Genomic DNA, 22590 nt, shown 5'->3' with positions numbered 1-22590 from the left:
TTATAAATTATATAAAGGAAAAAATTTGTTGGTATGTTGTTTACTGGAGAATTTTATTTTTAAGAAAATACAATGGAGTAAAGAAGCTGGAAATCGAACTTAAAAGAAAGCAATTTTATCAAATTTATTTACAAACACTTTAGACGAATATTTTTTATTTCAAAATGCAATAAGCATTAGCAATTCGATAAGCCAGCCCTTCCAGCTCAATTATAAAAATAAGATTAGGGTAGGGTGGAGTAATGGGTTATCCTGCAGTTTTAGCAGCTAATAATAATACTATTTCTTAATTTTTTACCCTCTCGTCCGTAGAGACTTAATGTTTTATAAAACATTTATAAAATGCTTATAAAATGATTACAAAACGTAATATTATTTTAAATTCTATGTTTGGTTTATTTTTAGAAATAATGTTTATTAGTTAGTTCCTTTAAATTAAGTGTTCAATTTCACTTTACCACCGCAGAGTATATTCAGTTAATAAACAAATTAAAGAGCTAAGGGATCGTCCATAAATTACGCAACGCTAAATTTCACTAATAAACAAAGGAATCATCCATAGACTACTGTAAACCGGGGTAACTTTGGCCAGCGGGGTAACTTTGGCCATTTTTAAAAATTTTAATTAAACATCTATAACTTTTTAACAGTTATGTAACGTTTTACTATTTTTGTTTTATTTGTAAATGCAATCTTTCTTGCTTAAATTTTTATATGAAGTTTGTTGCAAATGCTCTTTACTATAAGTAAAAAAGAATGAAAACTACATCTTGGTAAAACACAATCAAAAACTGTAAAACAGAATGTTGTCTGGGCGAAGATAAAAATGATAGCAAACAACTCAGTTTTACTTCTGTTTTAAAGACAAAGGTTCAGATAAAATTAGGTGAAAAGTTTTTGGCTCAAGTAACAACATTCTGGTTTTTTTACAGGGTGGTCAAAGTTACCCCGTAGGTTTATACTCTTTTGGGGTAACTTTGGCCATGTAAATAATATTCATTTTAAAGTAGTTTGATCGTTATTTATTATTACTAGAGTATTTTTTTGAAGCATGTTATCGGAACAATTTATTTTGAAAAACAGTTTTTAGCATGAATGTATTTTAGGATTTTAAAAAAAGTATATTTTCTTGTTAAACTATTTGTTGTTGTTGTTGCTAAATCATAATTGTATTAACTTTATTACAAAATTAAAATTTATAGACTCTTATTTTTAAATTTAGTTGCAATTTAATAAAATTATATAATAGTTTAATAAATTACTACGTTGCAGTTTGCTTGTGTTGTTTATATTTACTTTTGTTTAAAGCTTAATCCCTCGTAAATATAACAAGCATAGTGTTGGAAAATGTGCATAAACACTTGTTCTAATACCAGTTCTTTTGAAAGAGTGTATGGGTGCAATTAATGAACGTATGTCTATTCATCAAGCCTCAAAAAGGTTTAGTATACCAGGAAGCACTATACATAATAAAATGAAGTCAACGCATAAAAAATGCATTGGTGCACCAGCCATATTTACTTATGATAAGGAGCAGTTATTTTCATCTAGAATCAAGGTTATGTGTGATTGGAGATTTCCATTAAATAAACTTGATGTTAAAATGTTATTTGCTGGTTATTTAAAATTGCAAAATTGTACTGTAAAAATATTTAAAAACAATGGTGATGATTGGGTCTCAAGTTTTATGAAATGTTCACAGTTAACCCATAGAATTGCATCAAATATTATAAGAAAACATGCAGCTATAAACAAAGAACAACTAAAAATTTATTTTGACAATATTAGACTTGAGCTTGAAAGAATTCCACCTTATAACATTTGAAATTATGATGAAACAAATTTGCGTGATGACCCTGGAAATAAAAATGTTGTTATGAAATGTGGAACTAAGTACCCTGAGAGAATAATGAATTGCAGTAAGGTTGGTTTCTCTATAATGTTTTGTGGAAATGGTGTCGGAGAAATTCTTTTGCCTAGATTCATATGCCTTCTGCCCAATTCAACCCATATGCTTTAACCTCTTGATATTGCATTCTTTGCACCATTAAAGAAAGCATGGAGAAGTATACTTCTAGTTTGGAAACTTACTTCTTGTGATAAAAAATTTGCAACGTTTCCAAAAGAAGATTTCTCTAAGTTCCTGAATGATTTCATGACATCCATTAATGAATGTTCAAGAAAAAATTTAATAAGTTGATTTAGAACTTGTGGTTTGGTGCCATTTAATCCTAATCCAGTGTATATCAAGTTACCAAGTGAAAACGTCTTGAGTTCTCGTAAAGCTTTAGACCAAGGTCTTTTAGACATTAAATGAGAAAAAAAATGACAGTGGTGATAAAAAAGATGTTACACAAAGTAAAAATAAAAATAATATATCCAAAAAAAGACTTAAAATTGAACCAGGACAATCTATTTCTGTAGAATACGATAGTGAAACAGAAACACCATCTGAAGGTGAATCAGTCACTACTGAATTTATGATAGATTACTAAAGAGATGCCTAATTTTTTTTTTTTTTAAACAGAGTTTATGTTACAAATTGTTTGTTTAATTCTTTAGTACTCTCTTATTTTTTGCTTTTTCTGACATTTAATAAAAAAAAAATAAAAATAAATCAAATTATTTTAGCTAATATGTTTCTTTAATACTGTTTATATTTATTTTTATTGTTCCTTCTTTAATTTCTTGACATATTTTAGGTACCCATTTCTGAAATAAATGCTAAATGTAAGTTTAAATTACATTAAATGTGATTAATAACACTTAATTTACATCTGATTTTCATAAAATCTTGGATTTGATGAATACAATGAATACGCCATTTTACTAATTAAATGATATTAGTAATGCACAACTTTTAGCATCAAAATAGTTTTGGAAAAATATTCCTTTTTTTCAAAAAGTTATCTTCTTTATCAAAATTGGTACAAAGTTACCCCGGTTTACGGTACATAACGCAAACTTTCACAATAAACAAAACAGATCACAATAACAACTTTCAGATCACAATAACAACTTTCACAATAAACAAAAAAGATCAAAAGTTTTCCCTCGCAGAGTCTTAATTTAAATAAAAAATCAACGTAGCTTATATATAAGCGATTTTCATTAAACTTTATATATAATTTTATATAAATTTAACTTTATATAAATTTTTCTTTCGCAGAACTTTAAGTTTTTTTTTAAACCGTATGTAAATTTATTTTCGTTTAATAATAAATACAATGTTAATACAAATTGCTTCTGTTTAAAGAAAATTAATAAATATATAAAGGAAAAATTTGTATAGTTTTTAAACCGTCGCATACTAGTCCGAAATCGTCCGTTGCATTGGAGAGATTTTTTGACGGTAGCGACCTCGAACCACGTAAGCAGAGAAGAGGTGATTTTAGTATAATAAAAGAGAGCTTAACTCTAATATAAGTTAAAACTTTATCGCATCTTTCTTCTGACTTTTCAGCTATTTGTTCGGCTAGATGTTTGTGGTATACCAAGCATTCTGGACCCATTCCGCCAGTTATGGAGAAAATAAGTGGCTGTGAAAATAAGGTTCCGTGTTCGATATTTATAACTCTTTCGTAATAACTTTTCTTTTTTTCATTTTCGTGTTTAGTGTATATTTTATCTATAGATAATTCTATTTGTGATAGTGAATTTGGGTTCGTGACGCCCACATCAAACAAATTATTTTGTGCTTTACGCCAGAACCCACGCTTTAAGTTAAATAAAAAGTTAAAATAGCGCATTTTTAACTTTAATGAAAGTAAAAGAGCTTCTAATTTCTTTTGTTTTTAAAATAAATTTAGCATTGTGTAATTATTATAGGACAATCCCTAATTAATTTTAATTATCTTACCAGGAAAGTTCTTAAGTAGTTTGATTCAAAATGTTGCATACATTTTAAACAAAAAACTTTTATAAAAATCTTAAACTTCGAAAGAAGAGTAATAAAAATGGACTTTAACATGCAGAGAATGATTTATCTGGAAGAAAAGCTACTAGATAGTTAGGTTCAATTAGTTTTAATACGGAAAGTTGCATAGTTTTTTTTAATTTACAATATAGTTGGGTAGAATAATGTGGGTCTATAATATAGAGCCACATTACTATATCCGAGTAAAAGTACGTTTTTTTAAGTTTTTTTTTATACGACCACATCAATAAAAATTTACAAATGCTCATTGTAAAAAGAGAGAAAAAAAGAAAAGCTTGTTAAACAAATAATAATGATATATGTAATAATTATAGTAATAATACAAAATAATAGCAATAATAATAAAGTATCAATAATATTAAGAATAATTATAATACAATATAAATTGTAGGTATATATCATAGATAATAACTAAACATAAAAATAATATAAAATGCAGCAAAAATAACACATTAAATAAATATAATACAGATAAATAATAAATAAAGCAAAAATCAGACCACTCAATTTGTTAAAGAAATTATATATCAAAGACAACTACAATACAGAGAGAAATTATAAAGAAATACACTCCGACAATATATTTTTTAATTGAATTTTGTTGAGCTGTAAATAATCCGTAACAAGGGGATATTTTTTCCAAACTTTTTTATTAATGCAGGAATACACTGGTTCCATTGGGAAATACATTGTTGTTTTATAGAAGAACTTGCCATATTTAATTGTGTTGAAAAAAGAAGAGTATAGCTTACTATTTTCTGTATTCCTGCTGTGATGATTATGAATTTCATTTATTTTAATAAAAAAATTTAAAAAAGAGTTTTGTAGTTTATTTTGGAGAAAGTCAAAATTTCACAACTTTACAAGATCATGGAGTTTTAGGATTATTAAGTCCGAAATTTTTTTTTGAATCAGATCTCATTGGTGAAAACATCATTATTATAATAGATGCACGTTGTAAACTAGCAATGCTATTTAGTAAAAAGTTACTTTTTTGACCCCAAACAATACAACAATAACAAAGGTGAGAAGAGAATAAAAAAGAATAAATCATTCGAAGAGTTTGGATAGGATCATAGTAACAAATTAGAGAAAGCATACTGTTAGCTCGCGTAAGTTTTTTTAAAGATGTTACAGTTGATTATACCAAGATAGGTTTTCGAGATATACTCCAAGAAACTTTATATATTTTGACGGAAAAAGTTTTCCGTTAGTTTTGATTTTAATATTATCAATAGTTTTTTGAGGGAAATGAAAAATAATGTATTCAGTTTTATTGACATTCAAGGAAATACGATTACTATTTAACCAGTTACATAAGCGATAAAGATCTTGATTAACTTTTTTACAAAGAGTCGTAAGTTATTTGTTGATATATAAATGATTCGTATCATCTACATAATAATGCACTTTAGAATTTTTTAATGAACACGATAAATCATTTATATGTAATTAAAAAAATAATGGTCCAAGAGCGAAACCTTGTAGAACGCCATATTTAATAACTTTATGCGTGGATTCAAATCCATTAATTGAAACAAACTGAGTGCGATCCCTAGTATATGAAGAAAACCAATGATTAACCAATGATTATTGCTGTATAAGTATTAAGGGCGCAATACATATCAACATATAGATTATGTGTCGATATGTATTGTGCCGTTAATAATTTAATACTTATACACAGAGGGGATTTTACAAACAAAAAATAATATGAGGAGAGGGGGGTGGGGGTTGAATTCTTAAAAAGTACCAACTGGCTTCTAGAAAAGAAAAAAAAAGGTCCTCAAAACTAAAATTCACTCGACTAAAATAACTCAAATTCCTTCTAGCTAAAAAATAAAAAATGGGAAAGGGAAGGTTAACTTTCCTTTAAAGTTTTTTATTACTCTCGAGTCTTTAATAAAAGGAAGGGGAGGGTTCACAGGAGATGAGATCGTTTAAGGGTTTAAGGGAGAAGAGTACGTTAACTAATTTTTGGAAAATTTTCCCACCCACTCCAAGCTTATTAAGACCCCCCCCCTTTATTAGCTTTTGATTAAAATTTCCTCCCTCCCCTTTATTCCCCCACCCCTCCCTTCCTTGTATTAAGGACTCAAGAGTAACTATATAACAGCTTATAAATAATTACAAAACTGTCTACGGAAAATAATTTTAGATTATTTTTGCTTTATTTCTGCAATCTGCAAGAACTTACTTTATATTAGTATATAGTCAGATTAAAGCAGGCCTTCTTAAATTATGGGTTGCGAAGCGAAATTAGGGGGTCGCGAGAGATATTGTGTTAGAAATTATAATTTGAATTGAAAGAATGTAAAATGGTTTTTCACTTTTTTGGAACGATTTTTTAAATGTATTTGCAAACTAATGCATAACGCAAAAACGTTAAGATTTTACAAAAGCCTTTATCATAGATTTAAATGTGTAAAAGCAACCATAAAACAACTTCTTTTTTTTGTTTTAAGAAAGGAAGAGTGTTTTTATTTAAAAGCGTAAATAAAAGAAATCGTTAAGAAAAGTAATTAAAGCAAACAATAAACAACAACCTTTTAACGTTTTAGTTTATAAACTTTCTTAGCAAACTAAATAGTAAATTATAAAAAATATATATAAAAAAAAACTTTTTAAAACAACTTTTTAAGAATGGGCTAAAAAGTACAAAATCAACTATTTAATGGGACTCAAGGACTTTGTGTACGCACACAACCTGAAATATCCATAACTGAATCATTCATAAATGAGTTCAAATAATATTTACATTAACTACCCTTTTTAAAGAAACATTTAAAAAAAATAGCCATCATTTCTAAAGAATTCTTTTTATAATAGTGTCAGCAAATTCCACAAATGTGTGAAAATTTACAGTAGTTAAGACATTTGCAACTTCCTGTAATTTAATTTTTGGAATAAATTGAAGTTTATTAATTTGATCATTCATTTCTGATGAATCTTTGTTGATGAAACACATTGTCAAATGGAAATTTTTGTTAAGTGATTTTCTACTAATATATAATTGCTCTGTTCTTTTAAGAACATTGAGCACTCTATTGTGTAGAATACTTTTTAAAGTTGTTTAAATATATATATACATATATATATATATATATATATATATATATATATATATATATATATATATATATATATATATATATATATATATATATATATATATATATATATATATATATATATATATATATATATATATATATATATAAAAGGTATGTTACATGAAATTTTCAAATTCATCAAATTCTAGGTTGTTATATATCATTAAAAAGAGCTTCATTTCTATATTTAAAAAGTGAAAAAATTTTTAAAATCGAACCACCCTACAAAAAGTTATGACGTTTTAAGTACCGATTTTTTGATATTAGGATTTGTTGAAGAAACTGTGGTCAAAATAAAGTTTTTATTAACTAAAACTATTATAATTTAATCAATTCTTATCCAAAAGTTTACATCTTGGTATCAAAAGATAGATGTTATCTATCAAGAGTTATCTACAAATTTATAAAGGTTTCTAGATTACGGACGCATCCGGGGGCAAGAGGGAGCACAAAACCACCATCCATACCAGCAATAAAGACTAACAATATTTACTAAAAATAGTGTTTTTTTAAATGAAAATGTAAATTTTTATATACAAGATATTTTGAAATTAGCTATCAGACCAAAGTCAACTATAGAAGTTTTATCATTGTCTTTGGGTGGATGTAAGGGTGATGGTTTCAAACACACTATTGTCAAAAGTTATTTTTTTTTTTAATAAATATTTATCTTTATAATTAAAAAGAAATCTAGTATCAAACTAAAAATTATATTTTACTACTTTACAACATCACTAGCAGCGCACCCTTTGTTTCAAGGGGGGTAGATGGGGAAGGGGGGGTGTCATCGCTTTCCCCCCCCCCCCCCCCTCTTTTACAACCTAAAAAAAATTATATTTTTAATGAGATAAAATATTTAAATGTAATTAAAATAATAAACTTTAATATAAAAACATCTTTTACCAAAATTCAAAATACATCACATAATGCTTAGTGATAGTTATAGATAGTTCCCCCTCTGACCTGAAAAAAATTTTCAAAACAAAAAATGTTTTATAATATTATTTTAATTAATTTACATCTTGGCTTTCAGTTAATGATTAAGATATTAAATTCCATTAATGAAACTATATAATACTCATTGTTAACAATAGACAAGAATTGAATGTAAGTTAGACCCGTCTATCAAAAAAATTGCAAATTCCACTACTCACTTTATATTTTTGCAAGTTCCACTACTCACTGTAATTTTTTGTGTGCAAGTTCCACGACTCGCTATAAATTTTTTTTGCATGTTCCACTACTCGCTGTACATATTTTTTGCAAGTTTCACAACTCCATTTACATTTCTTTGCAAGTTCCACTACTCACTGTACATTTCTTTGCAAGTTCCACTATTCACTGTACATTTTTTTTTAGAGGTTCCACTACTTGCTGTAATTTTTTTGGAAGTTCCACTACTCGCTGTGACTTTTTTTGCAAGTTCCACTACTCGCTGTAAATTTTTTTTGCAAGTTCGACTACTTTCTGCTTACTATATATATATATATATATATATATATATATATATATATATATATATATATATATATATATATATAGTTAAAAAATAGTAAAATCATGTAGTAAGATAATAAAATGCATGTCCAATTATCAAAAAATAATGGCAACATATTCACATTATGAAAACATCAACTCACTGGAAACACCAATGAAAATGAAAACATCACTGGAAACATCAACTCAATGAAAGCATCAACTACAATGTCAGCAACTAGCTGGAACTTTTTCATATAATCAACAGCTTCAGAATCATTTTCTTTTCTAGTCCAGTAAGAAATAGTAATAGCCTTTCTATGTTTTTTTTAAATTTTTCTATTCTGATATTATGCAAAACTGTCATTGCTGTATCGGAATCATATTATTCATAATTATTATTGATATAGTATGTATTAAATATATATTATATTATAATATATACTTAATATATACTATAATATAGCATATATTAAATATATAATATACTATAAATATAATATACTATAAATAGTATATTAAATTTAATATACTTTAAATATATTATATATGTCTATATATTTTTAGACAAATATTAGTATATTACTAATATATGATATATTCTAAATACATAAAAAAGCAATATATTATATTATTATATGATATAAAGCTTTTTAAAAATGTAATAATATGATTGGACTGTGAAAAAATGTTATTTTTACATTGATACTTTATAAATGTAGTATTAGTACTTATATCAAAAAATCATTGTATAGAAAAGTCACATAAATTTTTTAATAATGATCATTATTGGCTTATAAAAACGAATATTTAATATCCTTCAGTACCCCCCTCCTTCTCCCCCAAACAGAAGTCGGAAAACAAAATTTAGGTACCAAAAGTGAGGGTAAAAATAGGGTATCTGCTAGTTAAAATGGTGTAGTGGTAAAGCGCTCGCTTTATAAGCGAGAGGTTCCGAGTTCGATCCCCACCACGTCCCTGGTAGTAAAGTCCCTGGTAGTAAATCTGGTAGTTAAAGTGGTGTAGTGGTAAAGCGCTCGCTTTATAAGCGAGAGGTTCCGAGTTCGATCCCCACCACGTCCCTGGTAGTACCGCGCTCAACTTGTTTCTCCGAGCAGCGGCCTTGTTCGTCAAGGTTCGTGTTTCGGAGTTATAGAGTTGAGAGAGGGTTATAACCACTATTAAGTAGCCTCCTCATCTGTAGTGGCCGTCTCGGCCTTAAGGAGGTGAATAACAAAACAAAAAAAATAAATAAATAAACTCTTGAAATTTGGCATGTGCATAGAAAACCTATAAACTTAAAAAACAGAATATATATATATATATGTATATGTACATATTTATATATATATATATGTATATATATATATATATATGTATATGAAAGGCTTATATGAATTTTCAGAGAGGTTAAATGTGACATCAAAAAACCAAACGATGAACTATTATATATTAACATTAACTCTAACCATCCACCCCAAGTTCTAAAACAAATCCCGATTTCAATTAATAACAGACTTAACCAAAACTCCTCAAATGAAAATGTATTCAATTCCTCTAAACGAATATTTGAAGATGCCCTAAAAAAAAGTGGTTTTGAAAATTTTGAACTAAAATTTGACCCTGAAAAAAAGAATACAAAAAAACGAAATAGAACTAGAAATGTAATTTGGTTCAACCCCCCATATAGCAAAAATGTTTCTACTAACATAGGAAAAGTGTTTTTAAAATTGGTCGATAAGCATTTCCCGCAATTTAATAAATTACATAAAATTTTTAATCGAAATACAATTAAAGTTAGCTACAGTTGCACAAAAAATATGGAAAGAATTATAAAAGGTCACAATAAGTTTTTGTTAAAAAAAAAAGAAATCCTAAATGAAAAAACTACAGAAAATTGTAATTGTAAACAAAAAATCAATTGTCCAATGAGCGGAAGTTGTTTATCAAAAAATGTGGTATATAAATGTGTTGTTTCCTCTAAGAATGTACCTGATAAACAATATATTGGCATAACAGAGGGTGAATGGAAAAAACGTTTTGCCAATCATAAGCAATCTTTCAAGAATAAAAAGTATTCAAAAGACACCATGCTGTCAAAATATATATGGGAATTAAAAGAAAAAAATATTGATGATTTTATACTGAATTGGTCTATCCTTAAAACAGCGCCTGCATATAACAATATTTCTAAAATATGCATACTATGCCTACAAGAAAAATTTGAAATAATTACACATGCAAATCAAGAATGCTTATTAAACAAAAGATCGGAATTAATTTCTAAATGTAGGCACGAAAATAAGTTTCTCCTAAAAAACTATAAAAATAAATGAGTTCAAATAATATTAACTACCCTTTTTAAAAAAACATTTTTAAAAAACTAGCATAAGTAATCATTTCTAAAGAATTCTTTTTATAATAGTGTCAGCAAATTCCACAAATGTGTGAAAATTTACAGTAGTTAAGACATTTGCAACTTCCTGTAATTTAATTTTTGGTATAAATTGAAGTTTTATTAATTTGATCATCCATTTCTGATGAATCTTTGTTGATGAAACACAGCGTTAAATGGGAAAAATTTTTGTTAAGTGATTTTCTACTACTAATATATATATATATATATATATATATATATATATATATATATATATATATATATATATATATATATATATATATATATATATATATATATATATATATATATATATATATAGATTTCCGGAAAACTATTTCTTAAGAAGAATCACTCATTTGGCTTTTATGCACAAGTCCAAATGAGCGATATTTGGACTAAATCAATGTTTGTTTATAGATATGTTTGTAGATATTTTAGATGTTGTAGATAAGTTGGAGTATTTTTATAAAAAATTTATTTTATCTCAATTATAAATAGTACATTTCATGTATTTTTACAGTTTTATAAGAGGAGCTATAAAGTAAAAATGGCACATTTTACATGAATTGTAAAGCTGCAATTGTTTGACTTTCTTTGTGTAATAACTTCTTTGTGTAATAGTTGATTTCTTCCATTACGCGTTATACCAAAAGGCTTAAGCAAATTTAAGCAAAATTAACTATTTCAATATCAGAAATTGAGTCAACAAGTAGTTCACTAACAAAATGTTATTGTACCAAATAAAGCAATTCCAACTAATCCTTTAAAGATAAAATGGTATAAGATAAATGGGAAAACAAACTACTTTGAACTGTAAGGCTTGAATTTTTTTGACAAACCAATTCAAAACAGTCAATAATAACTTTTGTTTTAGGATAAGTCTATTTGAAACATTACTACATGTTAAGTTTTTGGTAATATAAATTAGACTAAAATAGTATTGTACCAAGTTTAAGGTATATCAAATTTAACCATATAATAAGATCTTGACACAATAGATTTTGGTGTCTTAAACCAGGAAGTAAAATTTAAATAAAAAAAGTCTAAGCCATGTTAATAACAAGAATAGTTGGTCAATCGATAGTTGGTCAATCATATTTCACTTACAGCCCACGGTCATTCAGAAGCGACAAGTTATTATACGCAAGCGCAGTAGTAATTTAAAAAATTTTAAATTTTAATAATGGCTACGGTTCGTAGAAACGAACTTTTTTTAGGTTGGTGACTGCTTATTTTTATATATTTCCATATAAATCAGCATTTTTAACTCTTTCTATTGCTGAAATTGTTATAGGACAAACTTGGTAGCGGCGCTACTGCAGTTTCTTCCCCCCCCTTTTTTTTTTATTGCTGATTATGATAGAGAATTTTATGCTGATTAAGAATCGTATAAAAACATAGGTCTGAAAATCAACAAAAAGTGCTCTAATTCGCTGTTGAAGTTTAAAAAATTACACTGAAAAACGTTAATATTCGCCATTTTTTTAAAACGTTTTAAATCAAAGTTTACATTTTGAAATCAATCGCTTAGAAAATCTTTTTTTAATTACGCAACCCGGTTTTTATTGTCGTCAAAATTAAATTATATTTAAATTAAATGTTTTTAATAATATATTTTATATATTTTTAATTAATTTTTTAAAAATTAATTTAAAATTTTGCTTTTTAAATGTACATAAATCGATTGACAAATAGGGATTGGCGCGATTAAATTGTACATGCATCGACTGAAAAATAGGGATTGGCGCAATTGAATGTACATACATCGACTGACAAATAGGGATTGGCACAACTAAATGCACATATATCGACTGACAAATAGGATTGGCGCGATTTAAAGTACATGATTTGAGACAGGGTTAGGGTTTGGGCCAGAGATAGATCAGAAAATGATGCGCTCAGCATTTTTTAACAGTTTTGCTTTACATTTTTTAAGAAACCAAGCTTTTTTAAATTCATCGTTGAAAAGAATTTTATTTATAACCGAGTATGAAAAAATGGCGAATATTAGCGTTTTTTAGAATAATTTTTTAAACTTCAACAGCAATTTAGAGCACTTTTTGTTGGTTTTCAGACCTATGTTTTTATACAATTCTTAATCAGCATAAAATTCTCTATCATATTCTGCAATAAAATAAAAAAAAAGGGGGGGGGGGGAGAAACTGCAGTAGCGCCATGATAAAAAAAGCAAATAGTAAGAAAAAAACTAGTTGTCAACTAAAAATTAACTTTGTTGCGAAGGCCCGAAGCCATTTTGAAAGTCCAAAAATTTTTATAATCCAAATGCGCTTGCGTACAATAACTTGTCGCTAATTAAGTAAGTGTGAACGACCGTGAACCAGACATGTAAAATATGAAGGATATGTAAACAATTCTTTGGGTAATTTTTTAGAATGATGTTCAGGATGATAATACTTCATACTTTCACGTTTATTTGTAGGATTTAAATATTCAAATAAAATGCCAAAAGTTTCTTATCTCATGCCAGTCAACGATTAAAACATTTATCATCTTTTTTGTAACTAATAATATTATTTTTCAATTTTTCGTTGATTATTTTTAAACTTTTATATCCTTCAGGCAAGCTCTATTAGTTTTCATAAACGACTACTTATCTTTTTTAAACGATTATTTTTTTCGGATGGCAACAGCTTACAGTTTTCGCAATTTCAACTGTTTGTGAAATCCAGTAATGTATAAAGTTTTTTATTGCTTAACTTAGTCGTGAACTCTGGCTATTTTGACCTTTTACATGGAGATTTTCAAGATAATTAATCTTGTGTTGTCTTAAATGAACACAAGTTTTAAATTTCATTTCTTTTTTTAAAGATATTTCACTGCAACTAATTTTTATTTCCTAAGGACTAAAGTAAAACTCCTGCTATTTAGTGTGTTTCATTATTTCAAAATTATCAACACCTTCTGTATATATTAACATATTGGCAATGTTGTAGAATAGTGGCGTAAAATAATTTTATTTTTTCGCTTGTTGTGAGACTTGCTCAAAGTGGTGACTTTTTAATATAGACTAATATTAATTGACTTCAGTACATACATCGACTATCTTATAGCCTGCTGCTACAAGGAAGTGCTGCTACATCGACTATCTTATAGCCTGCTGCTACAAAGAAGTGCCACTACATCGACGGAGGGTTTGGTTGGGGCAGGCAGTCTATCAAATAATTGAAAAAAAACTTTAAAAAAAAAATCTAAAAAAGATATTAAAATATTCCGTATGTTTATATTAAAAAGTCACCACTTTGAACAAGTCTCGCAACAAGCGAAAAAATAAAATTATTTAACGCCACTATTCTGCAACATTACCAATATATTTTGTTATACCAAGCTTTGTGAACATCGAGTTTTTTCGCTTGGTTCGGGAAAAAAAACAGACCGATATTAGTTTTTTTAATGTTGTTATTATAAAATGAATTTCTGTACAATGATATACAGTAATACTTCCCCCTTCCACTTTTTTTCAATTAGTCTGATGACGCTAGAGTTAAAATAAGACATTTTTATTTAGTACGAATAGAGTTTGTTTACAATTTTGTCCAATATTGGCCTCTTTTTGAAGTTGAGAAATCAGTTCCGCAATCGAATTTGAGAAATGTCTTTTGATTACCGTAAACGTTTAAAGTATCGTAAAGGGTACTTTAAACGTTTTTGAGATATTTTGCTTGCTCTTCCTTCACTATTGACAATATTTAAAATTTAACAAAATGAATATAGGGGCTAAGGTTGACTCTTACATAATTCAAATTCAAAATAATATATATATATATAAATGGATTTTGTATAATATTAATTTAAATAGTCATTCAAAGTTACCTCACAATTGGGGTAACTGAACGCTTTTTTATGTAAAAGCAAAACCTATTCAAAAACGCATTGTTTTGTTTTAATATTTAATAAAAACAACATTCTAATTTAACATTAATTTACTTTTACTAAAATAAAATAATATTTTTTCATAACAAACACCGATTTAGTATTTTTTGTTTTTGTTTCATTTACATCAGTTTTACAAACAGACAATGCAAGTGGAACATCTTTACATTTTGCCAAAAAATCCTCAAAAAAAAAAAAACATTTAAAAAGGGCAAAAGCAATTTTTTTTTTCTTCTCTTTGAGCTTTTTCCTTGACATCAACATAGAACAATTGTTAAGTACATTAATTACTGCTTGGCTTACTAAAATTACAACTACCATCTGGCAAATGATTGAAGATTATACTTATATCTAATGGGTAAATCCCATATTTCTTTCAAAACTACTAAGCTACTAAGTTGCTGATTACCTTTTGATCTGAAAAAATAAGTAAAGAAAGAACAAAGGAGATTTATTTTTTGTAATTGTCTGTGCTTTTTTTGAAACAAGAGGTTTTCGATTGATCAAGTATTTTCCTCTAATACTATTAAAGAGGTCCATACAATGTAATATCAAGAAGTTGCAATAAATCTGTAGAGTTACAAGCTATATAACAAGATACTGTTTTCTTCGCAACAAGATACTATTTTCTTTAGTAAATTCAAGTACCTTTTCACTGTAAAGATTGCTTAGATTATAACTAATAGGTTTCCTACAATTTGACAAAAAACAATAACAAACCAGTCAAAAAAGTGAATAGAATCAAACCGTCATGACTTTAAAGTTTATAAAGCTGTCCATAAATGGTCAGCTTTATAAACATAACCAGAGACAATTTGACTAGAAGCACATTTTTGTATATTTGTGTGCTATGGATTTTCCATGTGTTTTCGGATTAAGTTATTAAACTTTATTATACAAGGTGGTAACTTGCACCCAATGAAAATCTAATGCTTTTATCTTATAATGTCTATTGTTACCATAAAATTTGAAAACTGGCACTCAGTATAATTTTGATACTGCCTTATGTCAAATTTTTTTGTATAAACGTGGGATAGTACTGCTATGAAATGCTAAAAAAAAAAATTTAAAGATAAATAACAGTACTTTCAACAAACTTAATTCAACACAATATTGAATGTACATACACACATTATATGACATATTTTTCATACAAGATTTAAAATTTATAAGTGTTTTGCAACAAAAGTATTTAGATACACAGACACACATTTCCTGATGAGCCTACTAATGGCGAAACATATTGTTGAAGACAAGTAAAAATTAGTTAAGTGTTTTTACTAATTTATTATTGCTCTGTTCTTTAAGAACATTCAGCACTCTATTTGTAGAATACACTAACAAAATTTATATGTGTTTGTATGTGTGTGTGTGTGTGTGTGTGTGTGTGCGTGCGTGTGTGAGTGTGTATATATATATGTGTGTGTGTGTGTGTGTATATATATAAAAATATATATATATATGTGTGTGTATATATATATATATATATATATATATATATATATATATATATATATATATATATATATATATATATATATATATATATATATATATATATATATAAACAAATTAAAATTTTAAATAATCAAAATATAAACTATTTTTAAAACTTTGATGTTTAAGGTTTGGACAGATTCATATAAGTTCTTGACATAGTTACAACTTTAAAAAAAAAAGATTTGTATTCAAAGTTACCCCGCTATTTAAAGTAAGGTTTACGACGATAAGTCTTTTCTTTAATTTGGCTTTACATTTCAAAATTGTATTGGTAATGAACAACCACTTTGTATAATCTACAATAAATTATAGGCTGCGGAGAGTACGAAACCATCAAAATTATAAAGACATCTTTTTAACACTTTAGTAACAAGTTCCGTATGAGTGAGTCGTCACAAAACCTATATAATCCCCCCCCCCTCCTTCTCTCACAAGCGTAACGTAATTTATGGACGACACCTCGTGTTATTCAATATTATTCATATTGTTTATTCTACCGAAAACAATAAATATTGTAAGAATAAGCGATATTTTAGAGATTTATAAGAAATAACCTTTTTCGTAAAAAGCGTCCTTATTTACAAAGAGTATAATGCATACTTCACAAAGCAAAAATTGGTTTTCAAAATGTCCATCGAGCCGGATTTGAACCAGCGACCTAGAGATTACGATTAGAAACTACAGTCTCCCGCTCTGCCAACTGAGCTATCGATGGTGTAGACAAGGTAGAAATTTTAAAAATAATATATTTAAACTTTACATATATATGTTTACATATATATATGTATACATATATATTATACTTCTTAAAATTTTTTTCAATTTCAACACCATCGATAGCTCAGTTTTTAAATTCTCAACAATTTGTGGATACAGCAAGATTATGGTAAATTGATAAAAATGAGGTTCAGGTTTCCTTTGATGTTGTTAATTTGTATCCTTCGGTCCCAAATAAAGAAGCAATCATTATACTAGTTGAAAGATTTAGAAACAACCAGAGCTTTATATCTAAATTAACTTTTGAAGAGATCAGGTTACTTTTAGAACTTTGTCTTTCTCATTGCTATTTTTTGTATGAAAATGATATTCATGAGCTCGAAAACTCCGGACCAATTGGGTTAGCTCATATGGTGGTAGTTGCTGAGTGTTTTTTACAATATCATGAAAGTAATGCTCTTTCATTGGCGTTTAACAACAACATCCATGTGAATCATTCAAAAGATAAGTCGATGATATTCATTCAAGATTCCAAGTAGAAGAAGATGCGCAAAAGTTTTCAATACACAATGGAATCTACCGACTTAACTTATTATAACATTAAATTATCTTGATGTTTTAGTTACCAACAATAAAACCGGTACATATAGTTTTAAAATACATTGAAAAAATACAAATCACAAACGTTCAAATTAAACCGAACTCATATCATGACCCTAAAATTATCAATCTTGTCTTTATTGGTTTCGTCCGTAGAGCACTACGTTTATGCACAATAAATAACATTGATGATGAGTTGTCGTTTCTTATTGATGTATTTGTAGAAAACGGCTACGCGAGGAAAAGTCTGGAAAAACTAGTTAAGTCTACGAAAGAAAGTGCTAGCAACAAAAAAGATCTCACAAAAAATCAGCATTTCCTATTGTCTCCAAAAAGATTTGTGTCTTTACCTTGGATCCCTGGAATCAGTCCTAAGTAACGAAGAGTTTTTAAAAAAGGAGAATAGGTACCAGTGTTTAAGTCTCCAAAAAATCTCCAAAGTCTACTTAGTTTTAAAATAAACCTACTCTACCAGTTAATTCCTATCCCGGTGTTTACAAATTAGAGCGCTCTTGTGGCAAATGTTATGTAGGTGAAACTGGACTAAAGATATAAAAAAAAAAAAAAAAAAAAAAAAAAAGTAGCCTCCTTGTCTGTAGTGGCCTTCTCGGCCTTGGGTGAATTAAATTTTAAAAAATTTTAATTCACCCAAATTTTTTTTTGATTTTTAAGTGGTACGTTTCAATAGAAATTTATTTTTTGGTGATGTTTCGTCACGGTCTCAGAAAAACTATTCAAAAAAAAATCGAAATATGTCAGTACTGTTACGGTGAAAAAAAAATGTTCAGGGGTTCAAAACTGTTTCAAGACAGTCAAAGTAAAAATATTGTGAAAATTTTTTTAACTCAGGCATTGTTAAACTATGGGTCGCAACCCTAAATGGGGTCGCGAAGCGAAATTCTGGGTCGCAAGAGATATGGTTTTCATATGAAAACGTTATATGAAGTTTCGTACAGTATTGCTAAAAATCAAAAGCCGTTCATCATCGGAGAAAATCTTGTATTACCTGCTGCTATTATAATGGTAGGAATACTGCATGAAAGTAAATATGGCGATGATATTCGAAAAATTCCTTTATCAAACGGCACTGTAGCCAGGGCCGTACCGAGCCAATTTTGCGCTTCGGGCAAGAAAAGAAAATTGCGCCCCCTCTCCCCCTCCCTTCCCCCTTCCCCTCCTTAAAAAAAAAAAGAAGAAAATTAAACGAAAAAAATGATTTATTGATCACAAAATTTATCACATCAAGTTATAAGTAAAATTTGTCATTAAGGTTGCACAAACTTTAGTTCAATGCCACTTTTCTGGCTTTTCTTGAGGCAAATTCACTAATGACATCATCAAAATCAATGTTGTTTGCCACTTCATTTTCAATTGAAATTATAGCCCAACTAGACAAACGTTCTTGGCCAATTGTTGACCTCATATAGTGTTTTATGAGCTTAAGTTTACTGAAACTTCTCTCACACGTAGCAACTGTGACTGGTATGGTGAGGAAGATGCGAATAGCAATTGTTGTGTTGGGATAAGCATCGGTCAAAGAATATTTATGAATGAGCTGCAAAATGTCGATCGGGCTAGATTTTTCAAAATTGTCCATCATTGCGGCAGCTTGATATTTAAAGCTTGCCATTTCTGACTGGAAATCGGAAGAATCTAAATCTGCCTTGTCAATTTGAGATAAATTTGCAGCTTTTTTCTTGAGTTCATCCACTGAACTTTTAGAGAGTGAATGCCCACTGAGGTAGCCAAAATCAGAGGATACAGCAGACATCAGCCTCAAACCGCCACTCTATTTGTGTAATAATGCTGTCAAACACAAGGTTGCACTGAGATCCGAATTCTGTTTCTGCTGTGAGAAGGTGAGAGTCATCTTCAGCTTCATAAAGTGCTATTCGCTTCACTTTGCGCTTCCTTTTAATGGGAAAGCCACCATCAATTCCGCTCTGGTTAGCTTTTTCTGTGGCATCTTTGATAATATTGTCCACCCCAACATCTCAAAAGTTCTGAATGAAAGCCTTCAACCATTTCATTTTTTTTACGGCAATGTCAATTGAAATGGTTTTTGACTGAAGCAGTTTGTTTTCCCGGTCAATTAGAGAAAGAATTTGACACCAGAAATCCAACAAACACAAAAAACTGAAATCAATATGAATGAGAAGTTCTTTTGCACTGCTAACTGTGACAGCATTTGTCATGGGATTGTGGATAATGGATTCTAAAACTTGAAGAACATCTTTGATTTGTCTGTGCAATGGTGTAGTTGCTTCTTTTTTGGTAGACCATCTTGTGTCACTATTTCCCTTTAATGAGATGGTCAACGTTTTCATCAGTTTTTCCCATCTTGACGTGAAGCTTGAAAAAAAGTTAAAGATGGCTTGAACCTTTCCAAAAAACGTAATCATGAGTGGGGAAACCACAGCAGCATGAACACCAACAAGATTTAAAGTGTGAGCTGCGCATGGAACAAATCTTGCTGACTCATTAAGAGAATGGATGTGAGCTTTGACGCCATTGTATTTTCCAGACATATTGGCTCCATTGTCATAGCCTTGGCCCCGGCAATCAAAAATGCTTAGGCCATCCTTCTCCAATTTTTCACTTATCTCTGTTGCAAGACCTTTTCCGGTTTTTTGGTGAGATTCAATGAAGTCCACAAAGCTTTCCTTAATTGTGCAGGTTTCATCACTGATGCGAACATACCTGATGATCTGAGTCATCTGCTCTTTGTGGGAGGTATCTGGAGTGCAGTCAAACAGAACAGAGTAGTATTTAGCTTCTTTGATGTTTGACAAAATTTCTTTCCTGACTTTCTGCCCAAGTAACTCAATCAGCTCATTTTGAATTCAAGGAGAAAAGTAGGATGTTGTGGTTTTTTTTGCTTTAACGGACGCAATGTGTTCAGCCACTAAAGGATAATAATGGCTAGACAACTCAATTAAGCTCAGAAAAATGCCACTGTTTTGTTGACCGATGTGTTCTGTTGTTCCCCAAAGGGCAAGATTGTTCTTGGCACAGAACAAAATTGCATCAACAATCACTTTTAAGATATCTCTCCGCTTTTTCATCTCTCCACTAATAACTCTCTACAGATCAGAATTCAGGGTCTTTCCTTCCTTGAGGTTTTTTTCAAGAGTTTTCCGATCAGAATAGCATCTTTGGTGTTCATTGTTGTTTTCATGCTCAGGCATTCTTGGGTTTAGTTTTTTCCAGTCACAAACCCCTTTAGAAATTTCTGAGAAATTGTTGGTTTTTGTTATTAAAAATAACAAACAGCAAAAACAAAATAAAGAATATTTTTTATTGTTGTACTGCAGCCAAGTGCGAACAAATTTTTTATCATTGGGATGAATTTTTTCATACCATTTTGAGCTGAAGTGTCGCATTCTATTGTCAAAATCACACAGCGTGTTTGGGAAAAATTCTCTTCTGTCTTGCTCTGGCCTATGTTCAATCAAAAAGCATCTTGTTTTGTCCGTTATTTTAGGCCATGTTGCTGGATCCCTATGTTGAAAATTTTCTTCCGAGGCCACTGGAATTTCTGAGATTTCTGAATGAAGTTCATCCTCGTTCATTTTAGCTGGGCCTGAAAGCTAGGCATTTTCATCTTCCCTGGTTGGTTCTGAATCAGTTGTGCAAAATTCTTCTTGACTTCGGCTGATGAAAATCTCCTCTTCAATTAATTCCAAATGATGATCTGAACTCAATTAAAGTCAATTATAGGATCTGTTGAATTGTCATTAATTTCAATACAAATATCCTCTGAAATAATTTGTTTCTCCACTGAGTTTGTTACCAACCACTTTTTGAAACAGTTTTGTAGTTTCTCGTCACTTTCTTGGCGCTGTTTTCTTTTCTTCTTAAATTCAGCACCAGATAACTTTTGGGTTCGACTCATAATAGAATTATAATGCTCAAAAGTTATCAAAGGTATATTAGTGTTATAGGGCGCTTTTTTATTCAGTATATGAGCTTTAATATTTAAGAGTATGTGTCAAGAGGCGGAATTTTAATTAATTTTCTTATCAACAGCAGCGACGCCGTAAAAATTAGTTTCATAAACTGATTATTGTTTTTTTAATTTATTAAAGTTTGCGCCCTCCCAATTTTGGCGCCTCAGGCCGCGGCCCGGCCGGCCCCGCCCTTGGTACGGTTCTGACTGTAGCGAATAGAACCTCTAATATTAACAAGGACCAATTAGTGCAACTTATTACAAGAATTAAAAAAGCCCAAAACTTTCAATTCAGATGGACGAAACAACGGATATTACTTGTTAATCGGATATCAGTTGTTAGCATATGTCAGGTACGTTTATAAAGAAAATGTGGCGGAAGAATTGTTATTTTGTCGTCCTATGAAAGACCATACTACAGGGAAAGACATATATTGTAAAGTCGACGAATTTTTTAAAACTGAAGGTTTAGAATGGAAAAAATGGTGTGGAATATGCACAGATGGTGCAAGAGCGATGACGGGCAAAAATATTGGTTTTAAATCATATTTTCAAGCTGCTCATTATGATCATATAACTTTTAGTCACTGTCTTATTCACCGAGAAGCTCTTGCAGCAGAAAAATTAGCACCAGAATTTGACGATTTGTTTCAGTATGCTGTTAAAGGTTCTAAAATTTATTAAAGAGATCCCTAAAGTGCCGAGACAAGTTGTTTTTGTACTAAAAAAATTTTTTTTAAAAAAGTTTGATCTTATTTTTTTTGATTAAAACTAAATAATGAATGCACACCATTAATTTTAAAATTCACGTTTTAGTCGAACCTTGCCGTCTCAAATGTGCTGTCGTTACTAAAAGTTTCAGTTGCGACAACACATTTTTTTGAAAAAAAACTTGAAAGGCAATTGAAATTGACAATTAATTAAAATTCGATAATAATAAAATAAAGTTTTTAACAATAAGAAATGCAAAGTGAATAAAACTATCGTTTTTATGAATAGTAGCTAA

General features: G+C 29.1%; 2 protein-coding genes and 1 non-coding gene across 3 annotated transcripts; all 3 read right to left on the bottom strand.

Annotated features, from left to right (window-relative positions):
* Positions 1-16948: 16948 nt before the first annotated feature.
* Positions 16949-17033, bottom strand: trnay-gua (transfer RNA tyrosine (anticodon GUA)). Its single transcript is given in 2 exon segments — positions 16949-16984; positions 16997-17033. It is a non-coding gene; the product is annotated as a tRNA-Tyr (tRNA).
* Positions 17034-18917: 1884 nt separating this feature from the next.
* Positions 18918-19406, bottom strand: LOC136091717 (zinc finger MYM-type protein 1-like). Its single transcript, XM_065819424.1, has one exon. It carries the CDS (start codon positions 19404-19406, stop codon positions 18918-18920), a length of 489 nt encoding a protein of 162 aa, XP_065675496.1.
* A 223-nt stretch (positions 19407-19629) lies between these two features.
* LOC136091716 (zinc finger MYM-type protein 1-like) lies at positions 19630-20352 on the bottom strand. Its single transcript, XM_065819423.1, has one exon. It carries the CDS (start codon positions 20350-20352, stop codon positions 19630-19632), a length of 723 nt encoding a protein of 240 aa, XP_065675495.1.
* Positions 20353-22590: the final 2238 nt, after the last annotated feature.

The sequence above is a fragment of the Hydra vulgaris genome, chromosome 15 (assembly GCF_038396675.1).
Source record: "Hydra vulgaris chromosome 15, alternate assembly HydraT2T_AEP".
NCBI lineage: Eukaryota > Metazoa > Cnidaria > Hydrozoa > Anthoathecata > Hydridae > Hydra > Hydra vulgaris.
This window is presented reverse-complemented; position numbering and strand designations above follow the sequence as displayed.